Raw genomic sequence first — 20550 nt, 5'->3', positions numbered from 1 at the left:
GAAACCATTGACTCCTAAACACCATAATTTATACACACAGGTAAACATAATTAAAAATGTGATAGTTGTTAAATGTTTATCAACAGAACAATTTCACAGTAAGACAGCATTTTCCCAAATGCAATCATTGTCATCAAATCTCCAGGGACACTCTCATCCGCCCTGGGCCCTGCCCTCTCCTCAGCGTCCCACCCCAGAGCTTGCTATATAGTGGGAGACATGCAAATAGGTCCCTCCCTCTCCTGATGAAAACCAGCCCAGCTCTGACTCTGCAGCTCTAGGAGAGGAGCCCAGCCCTGGGATTCCCAGATGTTTTCATTTGTGGTCAGCACTGAACACAGAAGACTCATCATGGAGTTCGGCCTCAGCTGGGTTTTCCTTGTTGCTATTTTGAAAGGTGATTCATGAGGAAATAGAGATATTGAGTGTGAGTGGACATGAGTGAGAGAAACAGTGGATATATGTGGCAGTTTCTGACCTTGGTGTCTTTTTGTTTGCAGGTGTCCAGGGTGAGGTGCAGCTGGTGGAGTCTGGGGGCGGCTTGGCAAAGCCTGCGGGGTCCCTGAGACTCTCCTGCGCAGCCTCTGGATTCACCTTCAGTAGCTACTGGATGAACTGGGTCCGCCAGGCTCCGGGGAAGGGGCTGGAGTGGGTCTCAGCTATTAATAGTGGTGGGGGTAGCACATACTATGCAGACTCCGTGAAGGGCCGATTCACCATCTCCAGAGACAATTCCAAGAACATGCTGTATCTTCAAATGAACAACCTGAGAGCCGAGGACACGGCCGTGTATTACTGTGCGAGAGACACAGTGAGGGGAAGTCGGTGTGAGCCCAGACACAAACCTCCCTGCAGGGGCGCGCCGGGCCACCAGGGGGCGCTCGGGACCCACCGATCAGAGTCAACCCAGAGGCCGGTGCACACGGAGCCTGATTTCCTGTCAGGATGTGGGACGTCATCTTCTGACAGTTCCTCTAGTGAACCTCTCTGAGTTCAGAACTCTGTGCTTAGTAATGTCATCTCTACATATTTTTCAATGATTGTTTTAATATGAAAACCTATTCTCGTGTGAACAAAATGCAGACGATCCTTACCGAGGAGATGAGAAGTTCCCAACCGTGGTCGCCACGATCAGAGTCCTGAGGAAGCTCAGGCTTCCTGGTGAGTCTTCTCCAGTCAGACTCAGGACAGGAGCCTGAGAAGGATTCCTGACCAGAACTGAGGTTTGGCTCCTCACAAGAGGGCACGAGCTGCGGGGGCTGTTCCTGCAGAGCCCTGATTCGGCGGCGGATGAATGAAACACACACGGACACAGGTGTTCCGCTTTGCCAGTTCAGCGGAGGGCCCGAGGCCACTTACTGACTCCAAGGAGAGTCCTGTAAAGAATGGCCGCGGCGGCCTGAGCCGCTCGCGCTCCAGGCGTTTGTTTAGTATAGAATTCACAACAGACGCTCCGAGTCAACACACTTGTGGATAATTAACATGTTAAGAGAGTAGTTCTATGAAGGAGTAAAGCTCAGGGACTGCGGTCTAAAGTAAATACCATTAGGGGGCAGTGTCCTTGGTCGACCTCCCCCGAGAGGTTCATCAACCCTAGTATTTACCCTATGCCTAATGCTCTAAGGTTAGAACCAGCCGCCCTCAGCCTGTTCAATTATTACAAGCTATGTAACCTTTAAACCTTCCAAAAGGTTTGTGACTATTCCCTATAACTTTCCCTAATATGTCCCTTTAATATTTCTGCCACCACCCTGAGTGATTCCCAACAGGAACAGTCTTTAGGGATTCTGATTACAGCAAAAAGGGAGGCTGGGCCAGGGTCAGTGTCAGGTAGAACCTCACAGCTTTCTCGTTGGACCCTTCTCTTGACACTGAAGTATGCAAATCAGCATCGATACTGATCTGGAGCTTCTTTTCCTAATTCGTGTACTGTCTTTTTTAGTTGTTGTTCTCATTTTTCCATTTGCTTTTCCTGCTTTCTGGAAAAGGAAGATATTTTCCCTGTGGTTAAAATTCCTGGCCTCAAGCCCTTTCCCTGGAGCTCAGGTGGGTCTCAGGCTGTGGCTGCTGCAGTCATGCAGGAGAGGCTGGTGGGACTTTCTTCACTCCTCCTCACTCAGGACCCTTCACTGTGTTGCATGGAGACTCATCTGTAAATACAAGTTGCCAGTGGGAACTGAAGGGGACAAGCTTGTTTGGTTAACACAGGATATGGAAGTGTTTCTAATCCTGTTCTGATAAACTTTCACAGAGTAATGTTCTTTACTAGTGGCGTGAGGAAGAGAGTGTGAAAGTTGTCAGAATGAAAATGGAGCCACTTGTGTTATAATCTTTACAGGTGAAGCTGGAGAAGGTCATGAATAGAGGGTTCTCATGCGCACATCCCTGATAACAAGAACTACAATAATTGTCTCAAAATAGCTCATGTAAGCCTCCTTAGTTATCTTTTAAAACACTTGTCTTCATTTACCTACTTAAATGTGCCCACACATATTCCCATTGCAATGCTCATTTTCAAATAAATATTATTTGATTTTGGAGAGTCTCTTTCTGTCTGATATTTAGGTTTGACAAGCTGCAGAGGGACACACCACTTTCCTGTGAGATGTAGGGGATGACAATTTTGGGGGATGGCTGAAAACATCCAGCATCCTCAGGGCCGGCCATCAGTAAGTGCAGGCTGGAAGTCTCAGAAAGAGCTGAAACGGTGTAATCACCATGGAGTTTTACCTTCTCCAATTCTGCTCTGATGGAATCAGGGCCAAGCAGGTTAGCAATGATAATCTACCTAACATAGAGTCAACTGATAACTTACACCTTTAATGATGTCTATCAAAAAATTTACAACACCACCTGGATTAGTGTTTGATCAAATAACTACAAAGTATTGCCCAGCCAAATACACCATAAGACGGACTGCTACCCATGGAGAAAAACATTTAACATGAGATCTAGGTTGTCACATAGTTCAAGGTGTAAAACTGATTCTTTTAAAATAAGGCTATTTTTCTTGTTTTTATTGAGTTGTAAAAGTTTCTTTTACATTTGGACATTAAAACTTTTCAGACATATGGCATATTATCCAATTCTGTAAGTAGTAATTATTTTGTTGCTTTGCACAGTCTTTTTTATAATCTATTCCCACTTGTTCAATTCTGCTTTATTTTGTAGGTGCTTCAAATGTAAAATCCGGAAAAAGAATGAACCCTGGGATCTCACTATACTTTTAGGGAAACACTAGAAGAATACAAAAACGTAATGACAGGATTTCAGTACATGAAGGGAGCTTCTCAAACCCCAGGAGGCACGTCCAACTGTGTCCTGGACTTAGGGAGCAGGCATGTCCTTTGGAAGGAGCCATGACACCCAGCTCCCAGCATCCGTTGTAGATGACACCATGCAAATGCCAAGAGATCTTGACTAAAATTTTACGTGGATGTTGAGTCTGATTATAGAACACACTCACACCAAGTGAGTATGGAAAGGTTAGTTACCTACATCCTTGAGGTGTCTGCTGAGAGCAGGGCAGGCCTCTCATGAAGCTCCAAAATGGCTTGGCAGAGCAGGGAAGGAGACTGGTTCAGGGCTTTTATCATGGTTTTGTGGGGGGCTGGGGAGAGCATCCTACTTGCAGGAAGGGTTTTGTGGGGTTTCAAGGTCCAAATGGCATCAAATGAGGGAGCTCCTGTGATTTCTAACTAGATTTACCTTGTGTGCTTAAAAAAAAGCAAATGATAGAGGAAAGAGATTTGAATTTATCAGCAGTCAGGCACAAAAATAGCGTCTGATGACTTACTCTAAATAGCAAGTATAAAAATGATGAGTAAGAAAAGAGACAAGAGTCCAATATGGGTGAACAAACAGGTCTGCAGAAAATGCGAAGACTGTTTATAAGCAAAGAATAATGAGTAGGAGGAGTATGTGGAGAAGGATTCTGGTCCAATGTCTTGTGTGGAAGCTTTTCACGATTCGAGATCATAAGCTTATTCTGAAGGTCTCAGGTCAACTGTCTTCTTCAAAATATCAGAAGTGCCAGAGAATATGTGAGAATGCACAGTTTAACTTCCTCTATTTGAGTAGCTTTACAAATGTGTAAAATTTTTAATTAATTCTTTTTGTTCATTTGTTTTTGAGATGGGATCTCACTCTGTTGCACAGGTTGAACTGCAGTGGTGTGATCATAGTTCACTGTGATTTTAAATTTCTGGCTCATAGAATCCTCCCACCTCAGCTTGCTGAGTAGCATGTTGCTATGTTTAGAGGGTCCTTCATCTACACCCAGCTGATTATTTTTATTCATTTCTTCATAGAAACTAGGTTTGTCTGTGTTGCACAAGCTGCTTTTGAACACCTTGTCTCATGCAATTCTGCAGGCTTGGCCCCTCAAAGGGTGGGGACTACAAGTGTGAGCCACCTCATCCAGCCTGAATTGATTTTTTGATGTAAAATATGAACCCAGTAATTGATTCCCTGGATCTTTTCTGCAGTGTTTTGGTTAAAAGTGCCTTAACAGACTCCTTCCAGTGTGGTTGAAGAACAAACAGTATTTTTCCCGAATGTTTCTTCCAATAGACATGACTTCCTGGTTGAAGGTCACAAGAAACAGTTAAAACGTTCTAGTAAAAAGGCAGCCTTAAACTGTGGGTGATGGCAGTGTGTATGGTACAGGAATGACTTTTAATAATTTGTAACACATGCATGCAGCAGGAAAAAGGTGAGTGATGAGGGTCAAATCTCTGCATGTATGAGTCTCCTAGCTACCAACTCATGGGGTAATAACTGACGTGCCCTGAGGAGTGAACCATGATGTCACACGTGCTAGCAGGAGAAGACTTGGCCAAGGAAGTTCAACATTTTATTACAGTTTTATAATTTCTATTTAAAAATGTTATTTTTTTCAACCTTTCCAGAAAATTGTAAGCAGGATTGATTCTGTATTAGATGCACAATGGCAATGCCTCCCATGCTTAGATAACATTATAAGGTACGGTAAGATTCTGGGTTTGACGTACTGACCACTGACTACACCATTATTTTAGCTTCCATGCTAGGTTATTGTTTGTTTGTTTGCATTTACTTTCAAAGTTATATTAAACTGATCTCTATAATGTAATAATTCATCCGAATGTTTCTTCCTCTGCTGTATATTTTGAGGGGTTTCTAGAAGATGTAAGAATCCCCTTTGCTTGCAAAATATTCCAAAATCATGCACTACTCTAAAACATATGTATTTAATTCTGGTATGTGGTTTGCTGAACAGCTCTACTAAATACAATAACTTCTGCCTTCTGGACTGATTTTATATCGTGTGGAGAAATACATCCTAAAATAAGTTTGTACTACCAACATGAATTACTGGATAATAACCTTCAGTTTTATTTTTGAAGTATGATCCGTCAATATATGATCTTAAATCAAGGATCTTAACAGAAATCTTACCTAAGGGATATATAATTGTTAAAAATATTTATATAATATAGATGTGAGCCCAAAGTATCCAGCTATGTCTTCTATCACATTATGAACTACACAGTAACTTTGACTTCATTTGGGACTTGTTCTAATTTTCAAATTAGTTATTTATTTAGCTTAATGCCTCTAGATTATTATATGTGGCTATTTTAGCAGAGAGTGAACAAAGACAACCTAGACTGACTAAATAGAAAAATCACAATCTAATGAAACAAGAAGCCTGGATATGAGAGGCTCCAGGCTTGGCTAATTTGACAGCTCATGTATCAAGGTAATGTCTTGTCTCAGTTTCCCACACTGATGCATCCAGAAAGTCAGCTTCACCCTCCCAGTGACTCCAGTCATGCAGAGACGTAGGGACAACATTCCCAAGGGTCACATACATATATTAAATATTGTCTGGAAGTGGGGAATAGACAATACTGAAACTCTCCTCTGAAGGACCACGAAAGCCCCAACAGATCATCTCCCCTGCCTCCATGGCTAGAACTGCACCACGTGCCCATGTGGACAGTCATCCCTGATGGGGATAATAAGACTCCATTGATGAGGCCAACAATTTTATCATATAAATTACTAAAGACTGATATAAAGGTTTCAAAATTTAATTGAATTCTGTTCTTTCGTGTCCACTAGATCCGCCAGTGATCCTGTGCTACCTTTTTCTTTTCTGCTTGACTTTGTCTCTTCACCTTGTTCTGCCCTCCAGAGAATTTCTTTCAGCTCCACCGGGTGCATTCCATTGTCATATTTATCTGACAATTGCTAAATTGGTGGAATGCATTAGACTAAAGGGAGAGTCTCTGACCCCTCCTGGGTCTGTATTCCTAGGAAGGCATTGAGACCCTGAGTCTGAAGGTGACTGTATTAATCAGGGTTCTCTTAAGGGAACAGACTAATACATATATATCTCATATATATATTTACTTTATATATATATATATATACACACACAGAACTAATATATATATCTTATATATACTTAATAAACCCATACATATATATGGGTATATAAACACCGCACATCTACATATATATGTATGGGTGTATTAAGTATATATAATAAAAAAGGGTTCTCTTAGGGGGACAGAACTAATAAATATATATCTATATCTCATATATTTATTATATATATACAGAACTAATATATATATCTTATATATACTTAATAAACCCATATATATATGTAGATGTGTGGTGCTTATAAACCCATATATACATATATACATATGGGTTTATTAAGTATTAACTTACACAATTGCAAGGTTCCACAATAGGCTGTCTGCAAGCTGAGGAGTAAGGAGAGCCAGTCCGAATCCCCAAACTGAAGAACTCGGAATCTGATATTTGAGCATCCAGCACAGGAGAAATATGTAGCCTGGGAGGCTAGACCAGTTTCTCCTATACTAATTTGTCACTCGGTAAGGCTAGTAGTTATTGTAAGAATAATAATATATTTTCATGGAATACCTACATCTTCAATCTGAGTAGTACCTTTATTTGTAATAATTAGAAATGAGAAACAATGGAAATATCAAGATTTATAGATGAACAGTAATATGCTAATTTACTATAATATCCATAATTAGAATAAATACATTGTTGATGCTCAATATGGTTAATCACCAGTAGTTATGACGAGTGAGAAGCAACACAAATAAAACACACACTATATAATTCCTGTATAATAAATTCATGAAACTCAAAACTAAAGTAGTAGATATGAAAGATGGACTCCGAATATTGTTTTTGTGGATGCACAGGTGAGTACAAGTAGAATTACATTTTGGCTTTTTTTTTTTTTTTTTGCCTTTTTTGAAGAAAACAACAAATGGAAAAACATTCGACACCCATGGATAGGAAGAATAAGCGATTCCCATCAAGTTATCATTGACTAGCCTCACAGAATTAGAAAAAACTACTTTAAATGTCATATGAAACCAAAAAAGACCCCTGATAGCCAATACAATCCTAAGCAAAAAGAACACAACTGGAGGCATCACCCTATCTGACTTCAAACTATACTACAAGGCTGTAGTAATTGAAACAGTGTGGTACTGGTACCAAAGCAGATATATGGACTAATGGAACAGAACAGAGTCCTCAGAAATAACACCACACATCTACAACCATCTGATATTTGACAAACCTAACAAAAGCAAACAATAGAGAAAGGATTCCCTATTCAATAAATGGTGTTGGGAAAACTGGTTAGTCATATGCAGAAAACTGAAATTGGACCCCTTCCTTACACCTTATACAAAAATTAACTCAAGTTGGATTACAGACTTAAACATAAGGTCTAAAACCATAAAAACCCTAGGAGCAAACCTAGGCAATATCATTCAATACACAGGCATGGGCAAAGACTTCATGACTAAAACACCAAAAGCTATGGCATCAAAAGCCAAAATTGACAAATGGGATCTAATTAAACTAAAGAGCTTCTGCGCAGCAAAAGAAACTATTATCAGATTGAATAGGCAACCAACAAAATGGGAGAACATTTTGGAATCTCTCCATCTGACAAAGGGCTAATATCCAGAATCTACAAGGAACTTAAAGAAACTTACAAGAAAGAAACTAACAACCCCATCAGAAAGTGGATGAAGGATATGAACAGACACTTCTCAAAAGAAGACATTTATGTAGCCAACAAATATATGAAAAAAGACTCATAATCACTGGTCATTAGAGAAATGCAAATTGAAATCACAACGAGATATCATCTCACGCCAGTTAGAATGGGAATCATTAAAATTCAGGAAATTACAGATGGTGGAGAGGATGTGGAGAAATAGGAATGCTTTTACACTGTTGGTGGAGGTGTAAATTAGTTCAACCATTGTGGAAAACAGTGTGGCGATTCCTCAAGGCTCTACAAGCAGAAATACCCATTTGATCCAACAATCCCATTACAGGGTATATACCCAAAGGATTATAAATCATTCTACTATAAAGACATATGCAGACGTATGTTTATGGCAGCACTAATAACAATAGTAAAGACTTGGAACCAATCGAAATGCCCATCAATGATAGACTGGATAAAGAAAATGTGGCACATATACACCATAGTATACTATGCAGCCATAAAAAAAGACGAGTTCATGTCCTTTGCAGGGACATGGAGGAAGCTGGAAACCATCATTCTCAGCAACCTAACACACGAACAGAAAACCAAGCACTGCATGTTCTCACTCATAAGTGGGAGTTTAACAATGTGAACACATGGACACAGGGAGGAGAACATCACACAACCGGGCCTGTCAGGCGGTGGAGGGTAGGGGAGTGATAGCATTCAGAGAAATACCTAATATAGGTTACGGATTGATGGGTGCAGCAAACCACCATGGCATGTGTATACCTATGTAACAAACCTACACATTTTGCACATGTATCCCAAAACTTAAAGTATAATTAATAATATTACAAATTGCAAATGGCATAGATGATCATTATCTAATGATGAAGGGATCAATTCAACAAGACATCACAATTCTAAATTTATATGCACCAAACACTGGAGGAACTAGATTCACGAAACAAGTGCTACTAGAGCTAATAAATGAGATAGATAGGAAAACAATAGTGGGAGACTTTAATACACTACTCCCAGCACTAGACCTATCTTTGAGACAGAAAGTCAACAGAGAAACAATGAACTTAAATGACTCACTGGAACAAATACATGTAGCAGATATTTACAAAACAGTCTGCCCAGAATCTGCAGAATAAACATCCTTCTAATCAGCACATGCAACATTTTCAATATAAAACATACAATAGGCCACAAAATAAATCTCAATATATTTTTAAAACAAATTATATCAAGTATCTTCTCAGACCACAGCAGAGTAACACTAAAAATCAACTTTCTAAAGAACCCTCGAAACTGAACAAATACATAGAAATTAAGACATCTGTTCCTGAATAATATCTGGATTAACAATGACATCAAGATGAAAATTTAAAAATTATCTTAATTAAATGATAATAATGAGACAAGTTATGGAAACCTCAAAAAATACAGTGAAATCAGTGGTAAGAGGAAAGTTTATAGTGCCAGCTGCCTACGTCAAAAAGTCTGAAAGAGCACAAATTGACAATCTGATGTCATGCCTAAAGAAACAGGACAAACAAGAACAAACTAAACCTAAAACCAGAAGACAAGAAATAACAAAGATCAGAGCAGACCTAAATGAAATTCAAAAAAAAATACAAAAACAAAAAACAAAAAAAAATGAAACAAAAAGTTGGTTATTTGAAAAATAAGCAAATTCATTAGTTACAGTAACCAAGAAAAAAAGAGCAAAGAATCAAACAAGCTCAATTAGAAATGAAATGAGACATTAAAATCTACATCACTAATATAAAAATAAGTTGAGACTACTATGTACACCTTGATGTGCACAATCTAGAAGGCTTAAAGAAAATGGACAAATTTCCAGAAACCTACAACACTCCCAGATTAAATCAAGAAAAAACAGTAACTTTGCATAGACAAATAACACACAGTGAGATTGAATCAGTAATATAAGAATTGCAAACAATAATGGCAATGAAATAGGGTCAGGTGAATTCAAAGCTGAATTCTATTAAAAATTCAAAGAAGAGGCCGGGCGCGGTGGCTCAAGCCTGTAATCCCAGTACTTTGGGAGGCCGAGATGGGCGGATCACGAGGTCAGGAGATCGAGACCATCCTGGCTAACACGGTGAAACCCCGTCTCTACTAAAAAATACAAAAAACTAGCCGGGCGACGTGGCGGGCGCCTGTAGTCCCAGCTACTCGGGAGGCTGAGGCAGGAGAATGGCATAAACCCGGGAGGCGGAGCTTGCAGTGAGCTGAGATCCGGCCACTGCACTCCAGCCCGGGCCACAGAGCGAGACTCTGTCTCAAAAAAAAAAAAAAAAAAAATTCAAAGAAGAATCGCTACCAATATCTATGGAAACTTTTTTTTAATTTAGAAAAAAAATCCTTCCTAAATTATCCAATGAAGATAGTATAATCCAGATACCAAAACCAGCAGAGAACACACACACCTACACACACACACACACACACACACTCTCTCTCTCTCTACAGATGAATTTTGCTGATAAATACATATTTCAAAATACTAATAAAAATAGCTAACCAGCTCTGAAAACAGATCAAAAAGCTAAATCACCATGATCAAGTGGGTTTCATGTCAGAAATGCAGGGATTATTTGAACATACACAAGTCAATAAAGGTGATAAATCACATAAACAGAATTAAAAACAGAAACCATATTATTAGCTCAACAGATGCAGAAAAAGCATTTAACAAAATTCAGCATTCTTTAAAGATAAAAACTCTAAACAAACTAGGCATGGAAGGAGCCTACCTCAATATAATAATAGTTATACATGAAAACCTCACAGCCAGCATCATACTGAATGGGAAAAGTTAAAAGCATTCCCCGCGTGAACACAAACAATACAAGAATGCACATGTTCACCACTTCTGTTAAACATAGTGCTGGAAGTTCTAGGCAGAGCAATTAGTCAGGAGAAAAAAAATAAGGGCATCTAAATTGGAAAGAGAGAGTCAAACTATCACTGTTTACAGATGAAGTATTTATACACCTAGAAAATCCTAAAGAGTGTCCCAAAATACTCTTAGTTTTAATAAATGAATTGTCAGTTTAAAAAATAAATGTACACAAATTAGTAGCACTGCTATACATGAAAAACAACAACGCTGAGAATCAAATCAATAACTTGATCCCTTTTACAGCAGCTACAAGAAGATAGAATTCTTAGGAATATGCTTAACCTAAGAGTTGAAAGATCTCTTCAAGGAGAACTACAAAACACTGCTGAAAGAAATCACAGATGACATGAACAATGGAAATGCACCCCATGCTCAATGATCGAAAGAATGAATATTGTGAAAATGACCATAGTGCACAAAGCAATCTGCAGATTCAATGCAATTCTTATGAAAATACCTGCTTATTTTTTACAGAATTTTAAAAAATGCTAAAATTTATATGAAACAAAAAAGATGTCAAATAGCCATCGAAATCCTAATTTAAAAATTGAGGCATCACATTACTAAACCTCAAATTATACCACAAGGCTAAAGTTACCAAAATAACATGTTACTGAAATAAAAGTAGGCACATAGATCATTGTAACAAAATAGAGAACCTAGAAATAAAGCCAAATATTTAAAGCCAACTGATGTTTTGCAAAGCATATAAAAATATAAATTGGAAAATAGGCACTTTATTTAACATCTGGTACTGGGAAATTTAGCAAGCCACATGTAAAACAATAAAACTGTATTTCTATATGTCACCATATAAAATATCAACTCAAGATGAGTCAGATACTTAATATAAGACATTAAACTCTAAAAATCCAAGAAAGCAATATTGCAAAAACACTTTTAGACACCAGGGTAGGCAAAGAATTTATAGCTAAGACCCCAAAAGCAAATGCAACAAAAACAAAAATCAATTTATGGAATCTATTTAAACTAAAATGCTTTCGCACAACACAATTAATAGTCACCAGAGTGAAAAGATAACCCAAGAATGGGAGAAAATATGTGCAAACTACACATCTGACAAAAGATTCATGTCCAGAATCTACACAAGACTTAAGTTGCTGAGAAAGAGACAAATAATTCCATTTAAAAGTGAACAAGGGAAATACATAGATATTTCTCATAAGAATATATACAAATGGCCAACAAGCATGAAAAACTATGTAACATCATAATCATCAGGAAAATACAAATTAAAACCACAATCAAATACCACCTTATCCTCCAGGAATGACTATTATAAAAAGTCAAAAAACAAAAGGGAATGCTTGTACACTGCTGCTGAAAATGTAATTTAGTACAACCTCTATGGAAAACAGTATTGAGGTAACTTAAAAAGCAAAAAAGTAGATCTACTATTTGATCCAATAATCTTACCGCTGGCTATCTACCCCCCAAAAACAGTCGTTATATGAAAAAGACAAAGTCGTTATATGAAAAAGACACGCGTATATGTATGTTTATAGCAGCACAATTCAAAATTGAAAAGATGTGGAACCAATTTAAGTGTCCATTCACTAATGAGTTCATAAGGAAAATATGGCATATAGACACCATGGAATATTACTAACCATTAAAGGGAATGACGTAATGTCTTTTGCAGCACCTTGGATGAAGCTGGAGACAATTACTGTAAGTGAAGTTACACAAGAGTAGAAAACCAAAAACCGTGTGTTCTCACTTATAAGTGGGAGCTAGGCTATGAGTTTGCAAAGGCCTACAGAGTAATTTAGTGGACTTTAGAGACTCAGAAGGGAAAGAAAAGATGAGAGACTACAGAGAAAATACCTACATTTTAGATACAATGTGCACTATTCAGGTGATGAGTCTATTAAACTCTCAGACTTTACTAGTATGTAATTCATCCATCTAACAAAAAAAACCTTTAACCCAAAAGCTATTGAAATTTTAAAAAATCAACCTACACTAATATCTTTTGTATACACTAAGAAATTTTTATTCAAAATTAAAATCAAGAAAACAATTATAATTAGGACAGCTTATAATTTATAAAATAAATGTTACAGAAACAAATTTAACAGGATAAAAAATCCACACAATGAAAGTTACAATTTATTGATTAAAATTGAAAAAAAAACAAATAAATGGAAGGCTACCTTATATTCATGTGTTAGAGGAACTTATATCATGAATATAGTCACACTAATTTACAGATTCAATAAAATCCCATACAAAATTCCAAAGACATGCATTTACATAAATTGGAAAAAACATCTCTATAATGTGTATGGCTGGGTTGATTGACCCGGACTATCAAGATGAAATCAGGCTACTACTCCCCAATGCAGGTAAGAAACGTAATGTCTGGAATACAGGAGATTCCTTAGGGCATCTCTTAGTATTACTTTGCCATGTGATTAAGGTCAATGGAAAACTACAACAACCCATTGAAGACTGGACTACAAATGGCCCAGATTTTTTAGGAATAAAAGTTTGGGTCACTTTACCAGGTAAAAACAAAACGTGACCAGCCAAGTTACTTAGTGAAGGCAAATAAAATGCAGAATGGGCAGTAGAAGAAGGTAGTTATCAGTAACAGGTATGACCATGTGACCAGTTGCAGAAATGAGGACTGTAATTGTCATGAGCATTTCCTCCTTATTTTGTTAAGAATATATTTGTGCAAGTATATAACTATACTAAGAAAATAGCTTGACTATATTATTATTTTCTTTATCATGTAACATAAGATTTGTTCACTTAATATCAGTATTTAAATGTTGTTAACTTTATGTAGTGACATCTAGGTTAAGGATTAGTGCACTTTCAGTTGTATGAAGGATAGCTGTATTATGGTAAGCATAATTATGACCTTTTTATTGTCTTTATTTGGAGATCAAACATGATTTTAGGTGATGTGTAAGATGCTAAGTTGACAAGGGGTAGGCTAGTGATAGTTAATATTAGTTGTCATCTTGATTGGATTAAAGGGTGCCCAGGAGGCTGAAAAAGTATTGATTCTGAGTATGTCTCTGGGGGTGTTGCCAGAGGAGGCTGACATTTGAGTTAGTGGACTGCAAGAAGAAGACCCAGCCTCAATGTGGTTGGGCATCATTTAATCAGCTGCCAGCACAGCTAGGATAAAGCAGGTGGAAGAAGATGAGATAACATTGCTTGCTTCACCTTATGTTTTTGTTTTGTTTTCCATACTGGCTGCATTTTTCCCCTCCTCCTGCCTTTGGACATAAGACTTCAGGCTCTTTGGTGGTTGGACCCTGGATCTTGAACCACGGGCTTGCTGAGGTCTCTTAGGCCCTTGGCCAGAGACTAAAGGCTGCACTGTTGGCTTTTCTGGTTCTGAGACTTTTGGACTCAGACTGAGCCACTACCAGTTTCTCTCTTCCCAAGCTTGTAGAAAGCCTATCATGGAATTTTCGTCTTGTAATTGTGTGAGAAAATTATTTCTAATAAACTATTTTTATATATACATATTTTATATTAGTTCTATTTCTCTGGAGAACACTAACACAACTTTGATACACAAAACAACATTGTTTTATTCACAAAAATTATGCTAACTAAAGTAAGCCAACACATACAAGTGCATAAAGTATGATTCTATTTCTGCAATTTATAAAAAAGTAAAATGAATCTAAAGTAACAAAAAAGATCCATAGTTGCTTAAGGACAGAGTGGAAAATTATGTATTTCCAAATGTTACAAACGACACTCTTACCTACTGTGGGCGTTGCTCTCTCCTCAGGAATTTCACCCCAGAACTGACTCTACAGCAGGAGACATGCAAATCGGTTCCTGTTCATGTACTAACACTTCCTAACACTTCCTTTTCATGTACTTCCTTGACTTACTTGTTGACGAAGGTTGATACCATAAAAATATCTAAGCCAGGTTCACATTAGAGAAAAAGAAAAGAGTGAGGGGAAAATTAAGCTAGAGCACCCAGTTCCAGTGATTCTTTGACCCTGCACTCCCTGAAATCTAGAGGCAGAGGGATGTGCCCTGCTGAGCAGTGCACAGTTATCCACAGGGTGAAAGAGGAGAAAGAGGTATAAACGTGCCAGCCCACGCTCATAAAATGAAGCTAATTCCCTCTCCTCAAAGGTCCTGGTGGGAAGCCACCTGATGTCTGTGCCCTTCCTCAGTGTCCACACCTTAGGGTCTGTGGTGATCTGGGCTTCCCTTTTAATCAATCTCAGAGGTAAGCTCCCTGTGGATCAATGCAGCTGTGGCTGTTTCTCAGCCTGTTCCCTCTGTTTGTAAGAGTCCTACATGAAGTTCACTGGTGGAATCTGGGAGAGAAATGGCACAGCCCAATAATTCTCAGAGCTTTCCTTACAAAGCCTCTGGATTCAAATTCATTGACTCTAGCATGAGCTCAGCCCAGCAGGCTTCAGGACCAAGGTTGGGGTGGGCGGCAACAGTGAGTGTTTCAAGAGAAATTTGTTAGTGGTATCCTCCATCGAAACAAAGAAGGTTCATCTTCTACAGGGATACCCTTCTGAGCACAGTGTCCCTCAAAATGACGAACCTGCGATCTGAGGATAAGGCTGTGTATTATTAGAGAGACAGGGGACATCTGTGTGAGCCCAGACAAAAAACCTCCCTGCAGAGAGACAGAAGGGGGCTATGTGGTAGGCACCGCTCAGAACCACAAGGGGGTGATGCAGATGCCAGGGAGGGCTTAGGAGACACCAGGGGGCGCTCAGGAACCACGAGGGGGTTCTCATAACCACAAGGGGGTGCTCAGGACACGAGGGGCCACTCAGAACCACCAGAGGGCACTCAGGACACCAGGGGATGCTCAGGACACCAGGGGACGCTCTGAACCACCAGAGGGCGCTCAAGACAAAAGGGGACGGTCATAACCACCAGCGATCGCCCAGGACACCAGGGGATATTCAGAACCACCAGGGGGCTCCCAGGACACCAGGGGGCGCTGACAACTAGCAGGGGGTGCTCAGGACACCAGGGGATATTCAGAACCACCAGAGGGCGCTCAGAACACCAGGGGAGGCTCAGGACACCAGGAGACGCTGAGAACCACCAGAGGGCGCTTAAGATGGAAGGGGAGGCCGGGCGCGGTGGCTCAAGCCTGTAATCCCAGCACTTTGGGAGGCTGAGACGGGCGGATCATGAGGTCAGGAGATCGAGACCATCCTGGCTAACGCAGTGAAACCCCGTCTCTACTAAAAAATACAAAAAACTAGCCGGGCGAGGTGGCGGGCGCCTGTAGTCCAGCTACTCGGGAGGCTGAGGCAGGAGAATGGCGTAAACCCGGGAGGCGGAGCTTGCAGTGAGCTGAGATCCGGCCACTGCACTCCAGCCTGGGCGACAGCGAGACTCCGTCTCAAAAAAAAAAAAAAAAAAAAAAGGATGGGGATGGTCATAACCACCAGGGGGCGCTCAGGACACCAGGGGATATTCAGAACCACCAGGGGGCACACAGGACACCAGCGGGTGCTGACAACCAGCAGGGGGTGCTCAGGACACCAGGGGGTGCTCAGGACACCAGGGGATACTCAGAACCACCAGGGGGTGCCCAGGACACCAGGGGAATCAGAACCACCAGGTGGCCACTAAGGAAACCAGGGGACATTCATAACCACCAGGGGCACTCAGGACACCAGGGGTCGCTCAGAACCACCAGGGGACGCTCAGGACACAAGGGGGCACTCAGGACTCAAGGGTTCTCTTGGGAGGTGGCTCCCTATCAAGTGCTTGGGGATGGTGTGTTTCTTTTTTAAGACCTTGTGATTCTTACGTGGTGAAGCAAAAGTCTTCCCAGGATCTCTTGCCATTTATTTCTTGGAATGCGTGTTTCTCTCCTCTACAAAATCTTAACTTAGAACTAGAATTCAATTAAACTTGTAATTCTTTGTATTTTTGTAATAATAATAGCAATAATATATAAGTAAATTAGAAATGGAGAAATTGTGTATGTTTACTTTAAGCTATTTCCACAAACAGATTTCTGTTTTCTGCACTGTGTCAGTCACACTATTTTGAATGCTTTTCTACCAATAACTCAGCATATGAATGTGTTGAGTTTATTTTCCTTTCATCTGCTGTTTATGGAGATGAAACATCACTTTAAGGGCTTCTGTCCTCCACTTTGGTGGCTTCTGGGGTTCTGACCCTCAGTCTATTTCTCCACCTTCCCTTCTTCTGTTCACACCTTTTATAATCCTCAGTTTCCGCTCAAGGAATCGGCAAGTCCATTTACTTTGTCTCATCCATGTCTGGTGAATCAGTTCACTTCTCTTCATGATCACTGAAACCAACCAAGTATGGGAAGGTAACAGTCCTTAGAACATGCTCATCTACCTGCAGACTCCCAGCTCTCCTCACCGTTTTCCAGGGTCCTGCAGACAGCACCCCGTTCCATCCCCCCTTCCCTACGTACCAAACAGTGTGCTCTGCAGCTCCTGCTGCCCCGTGTGTGCTCAGCCCTGGGGCTCACTAGGGCTTGGATGATAAAACCCAAATCCCTATTGTGTTTGCACACTTTCTGACCACCCTCTAGCAAGCTGCCATTGTGAGTGAATCCTGGGAACCCTGGGCTGACTTTAGTTCTATATTAGTGGATATTCTCTAGCATCCAGGAATATTGTCAAATAAACAACATATAGAGTTTATGTTAAAAAGTCATGTAAAACAATTGCAGAATAAAATACATTATTTAAATTTGAAAAAGTTTTATTTTAAATTTAATACTTAATATTTTAATTTAATTTAATATTTAAATGTAATTTAAATTGGAAAAAGCTGACAATTTTTTAAAATGCAATGTTATTTCAACAAATTGTGTAATAAAATTTTGATAGAGATGTTTGCCTTATTGACTACTACATTTATTTATAATGTATAATGTTTTATTACATGTATTTAAAAAGTATGCTGCTAGCAAAAATGAGAAACAAGCCATAATATATAAGATATACCATTGTATATTTCAGTGATGCCTTTTCCAATAATGGCAGTGACAGTAAGTTTTACTAAAACATACACTTACATATATTTCTTAATTTATATTGGAATAAACAGACATTCATAGAAGAATATTATTTTGGACTAAAACCACAAACTATAAATACAAACAAAATCAAATCAATTAATTAATTAGAATAATTTAGAAACAAATGTATGTTGCTTGCTTTGGTGTTCAGAAATGTGTTCACTTTTGCCCCTGCACATATATGTTTCATTGCTGTGTGTGTTTGTATTTGTGTGTGACTATAAACTTTTAAAATACATGAACTTATATAGTCATAGAAATCTAAGTTTTTCCTCTTTTCACGTTCATTAAAAATTAACAGAAAACTCACAAATAAAAAAAAAATTCCTATGCCAGCTCAGGCCTGTACTTTCAGCACTTTGGGAGGGTGAAGTGAGTGCGTCACCTGAGGTCAGGAGTTCGAGACCAGCCTGGCCAACATGGTGAAACCCCATCTCTAGTGAAAATATAAAAATTAGCCAGATGTGGTGGCAGTTGCCTGTAATCCTAGCTACTGGGGAGGCTGAGGCAGGAGAATTGCTTGAACCTGGAGGCAGAGTTTTCAGTGAGCCAAGATCGTGCCACTACACTTCAGCCTGGGCAACAAGAACAAAATGCTGTTTAAAAAAAAAAAAAAATTCTGGAGAGCATTTGAAATGCCTGTGGTGTATTCAGGTGTCCTAGTAATCATCATCATCATCATCATCATCATCATCATCATCATCATCATCATCTAGCTAAAATGTTTTTAAACTCTTGTTTTTGGTTCAGGGATACATGTGCAGGGTTTGGTATATAGTTAAATTGTGAGTTATGTGGGTTTGATATACAGATTGTGTTGCCACTAAGGTAATAATTATAGTGTCTAATGGGTAGTTTTTCAGTTCTCCCCCTTTTGCCACCCCCCACAATCGAGTAGGTCCCAGTGTATGTTGTTTTCTTCTTTATGTCAATATGGTTACATCCCACTTATAAGTGAGAACAAGTGGTAGTTTTCTGTTACTGTGTTCGTTTGCTTAGGATAATGACCTTCAGATCCATCTATGCTGCTGCAAGGAACATGTTCTTATTCTTGTTATGACTGTGTTGTATTTCATGCTCAAATACACAGAAATCAATGTGTTGGGAAAAAGCTTAGTGTTGGGAAAAAGGCTGAGACAGGGCTTGCATATATGACATAATGTCCAGGGCTCAGGGCATAAAAACCCTCCTGGCCTTTGGAATGTGTCTAGTCTTGCTGGCTCCTTGCTTCTAGCCCTCCCAGGCTCCTAGCTCAACTGTATACCCATTATCTCAACTAGCAGAACATGCTCCATATAAAGGCTAAACCATCACAGCTGTAGATCATGCACTTGTCCTTTCGACCCCTACATTCTCACCACCTGTTTCTCTGTTTGATCAACAATAAATAGTCTGGGCTCCCAGGGCTTAGGGCCTTCACAGGCTCCACACTCTCGATGGCTTCCTGGTCACACTTTCTTTCTCAAACTGTCTTTTTCTCATTCCTTTGACTCTGCCGGACTTTGTTGCCCCCGTGACCTTGTGTTGGGTCTGATTACCCCAACATTCCTGGCACCAAATGTGGGGCAACAAAGACCCCAGGGAAGAAACACCAGAACATGTAAAAGTGGAGGATGCAATGTCAAAGGACACTGGATTATGATTAGAAGAATCTTGAAGGGAAAGCTGAGAGCTCAGCATGAACCAGGGTAACAATGGGACAGAGTGAAAGGAAACATTCTGCTTATTTAAATTTCTTAAGACAGTTATTATGAAGAGGGGAAGTGAAAGTTAGTACTCAGAATATGTTATCACTCTTTAGGAAAGCAGTTTTTGTCCATGGTTCCTGGAACAAGGGATTATAGAGTTGGATGAATGGGAGAGAATTGGCAGAGATTTTAAAAAAGCGTGTAAAGATGGAGCAAAATTCCACTCTGTTTGGTCAAGGTGGGCGCTAATAAAGGCAACTCTTGAGCCATTTCAAACAAATGATGAGGCAGATTCAGATGAGGAAGAGGAGGACGCGTGTACAAAACTAACTTCAGATTCTGAATGTGAAGAATAGAAACCAGAGGAAAATAAAGAAAGGAAAACTAAAAAAACACATGTTTTACTAGCCCGTCGGCTCCACCTGCTGAATTAAGTAAATGGCCACCTCCTCTCTTTCCCCTTAATGGGTGAGAAAATGTATCCGCTACAAAACTTACTGCTCCTGTAGTTACAACATTAAAACCTGGAACAATTGGTGGTGCTAGACAAAATTCTATTCAAAAGGCTAGAGCCAACAGAGACCTTGAAGCTTGGCAATTCCAATTACTCTAATGGAACCACCTTTCCATTTAAGCTGTTAAAGGTATTTAAGCAGGCCATTCGTCAATATGGACCAAACTCTCCTTTTGTGCAAACTTTGTTAAAAAAGATGTGGCTCTTGATAATAGGTTAATACCACATGATTGCGATACTTTGACAAAATCTGTTCTCACTCCATCTCATCCAGTTTAAAACCTGGTGTGCTGATGAAGC

At 39.5% G+C, this 20550-nt stretch overlaps 1 protein-coding gene across 1 annotated transcript; it reads left to right on the top strand.

The window, feature by feature from the left end:
- The first annotated feature begins 247 nt into the window (after window positions 1-247).
- Window positions 248-15980, top strand: LOC104664696. Its single transcript, XM_030929994.1, is given in 6 exon segments — window positions 248-397; window positions 501-864; window positions 866-939; window positions 1084-1161; window positions 15135-15231; window positions 15701-15980. Coding segments are annotated over 6 exon segments (981 nt in total). The 5' UTR covers window positions 248-309.
- The last annotated feature ends 4570 nt before the right edge of the window (window positions 15981-20550 follow it).

The sequence above is a fragment of the Rhinopithecus roxellana genome, chromosome 5 (assembly GCF_007565055.1).
Source record: "Rhinopithecus roxellana isolate Shanxi Qingling chromosome 5, ASM756505v1, whole genome shotgun sequence".
NCBI lineage: Eukaryota > Metazoa > Chordata > Mammalia > Primates > Cercopithecidae > Rhinopithecus > Rhinopithecus roxellana.
This window is presented reverse-complemented; position numbering and strand designations above follow the sequence as displayed.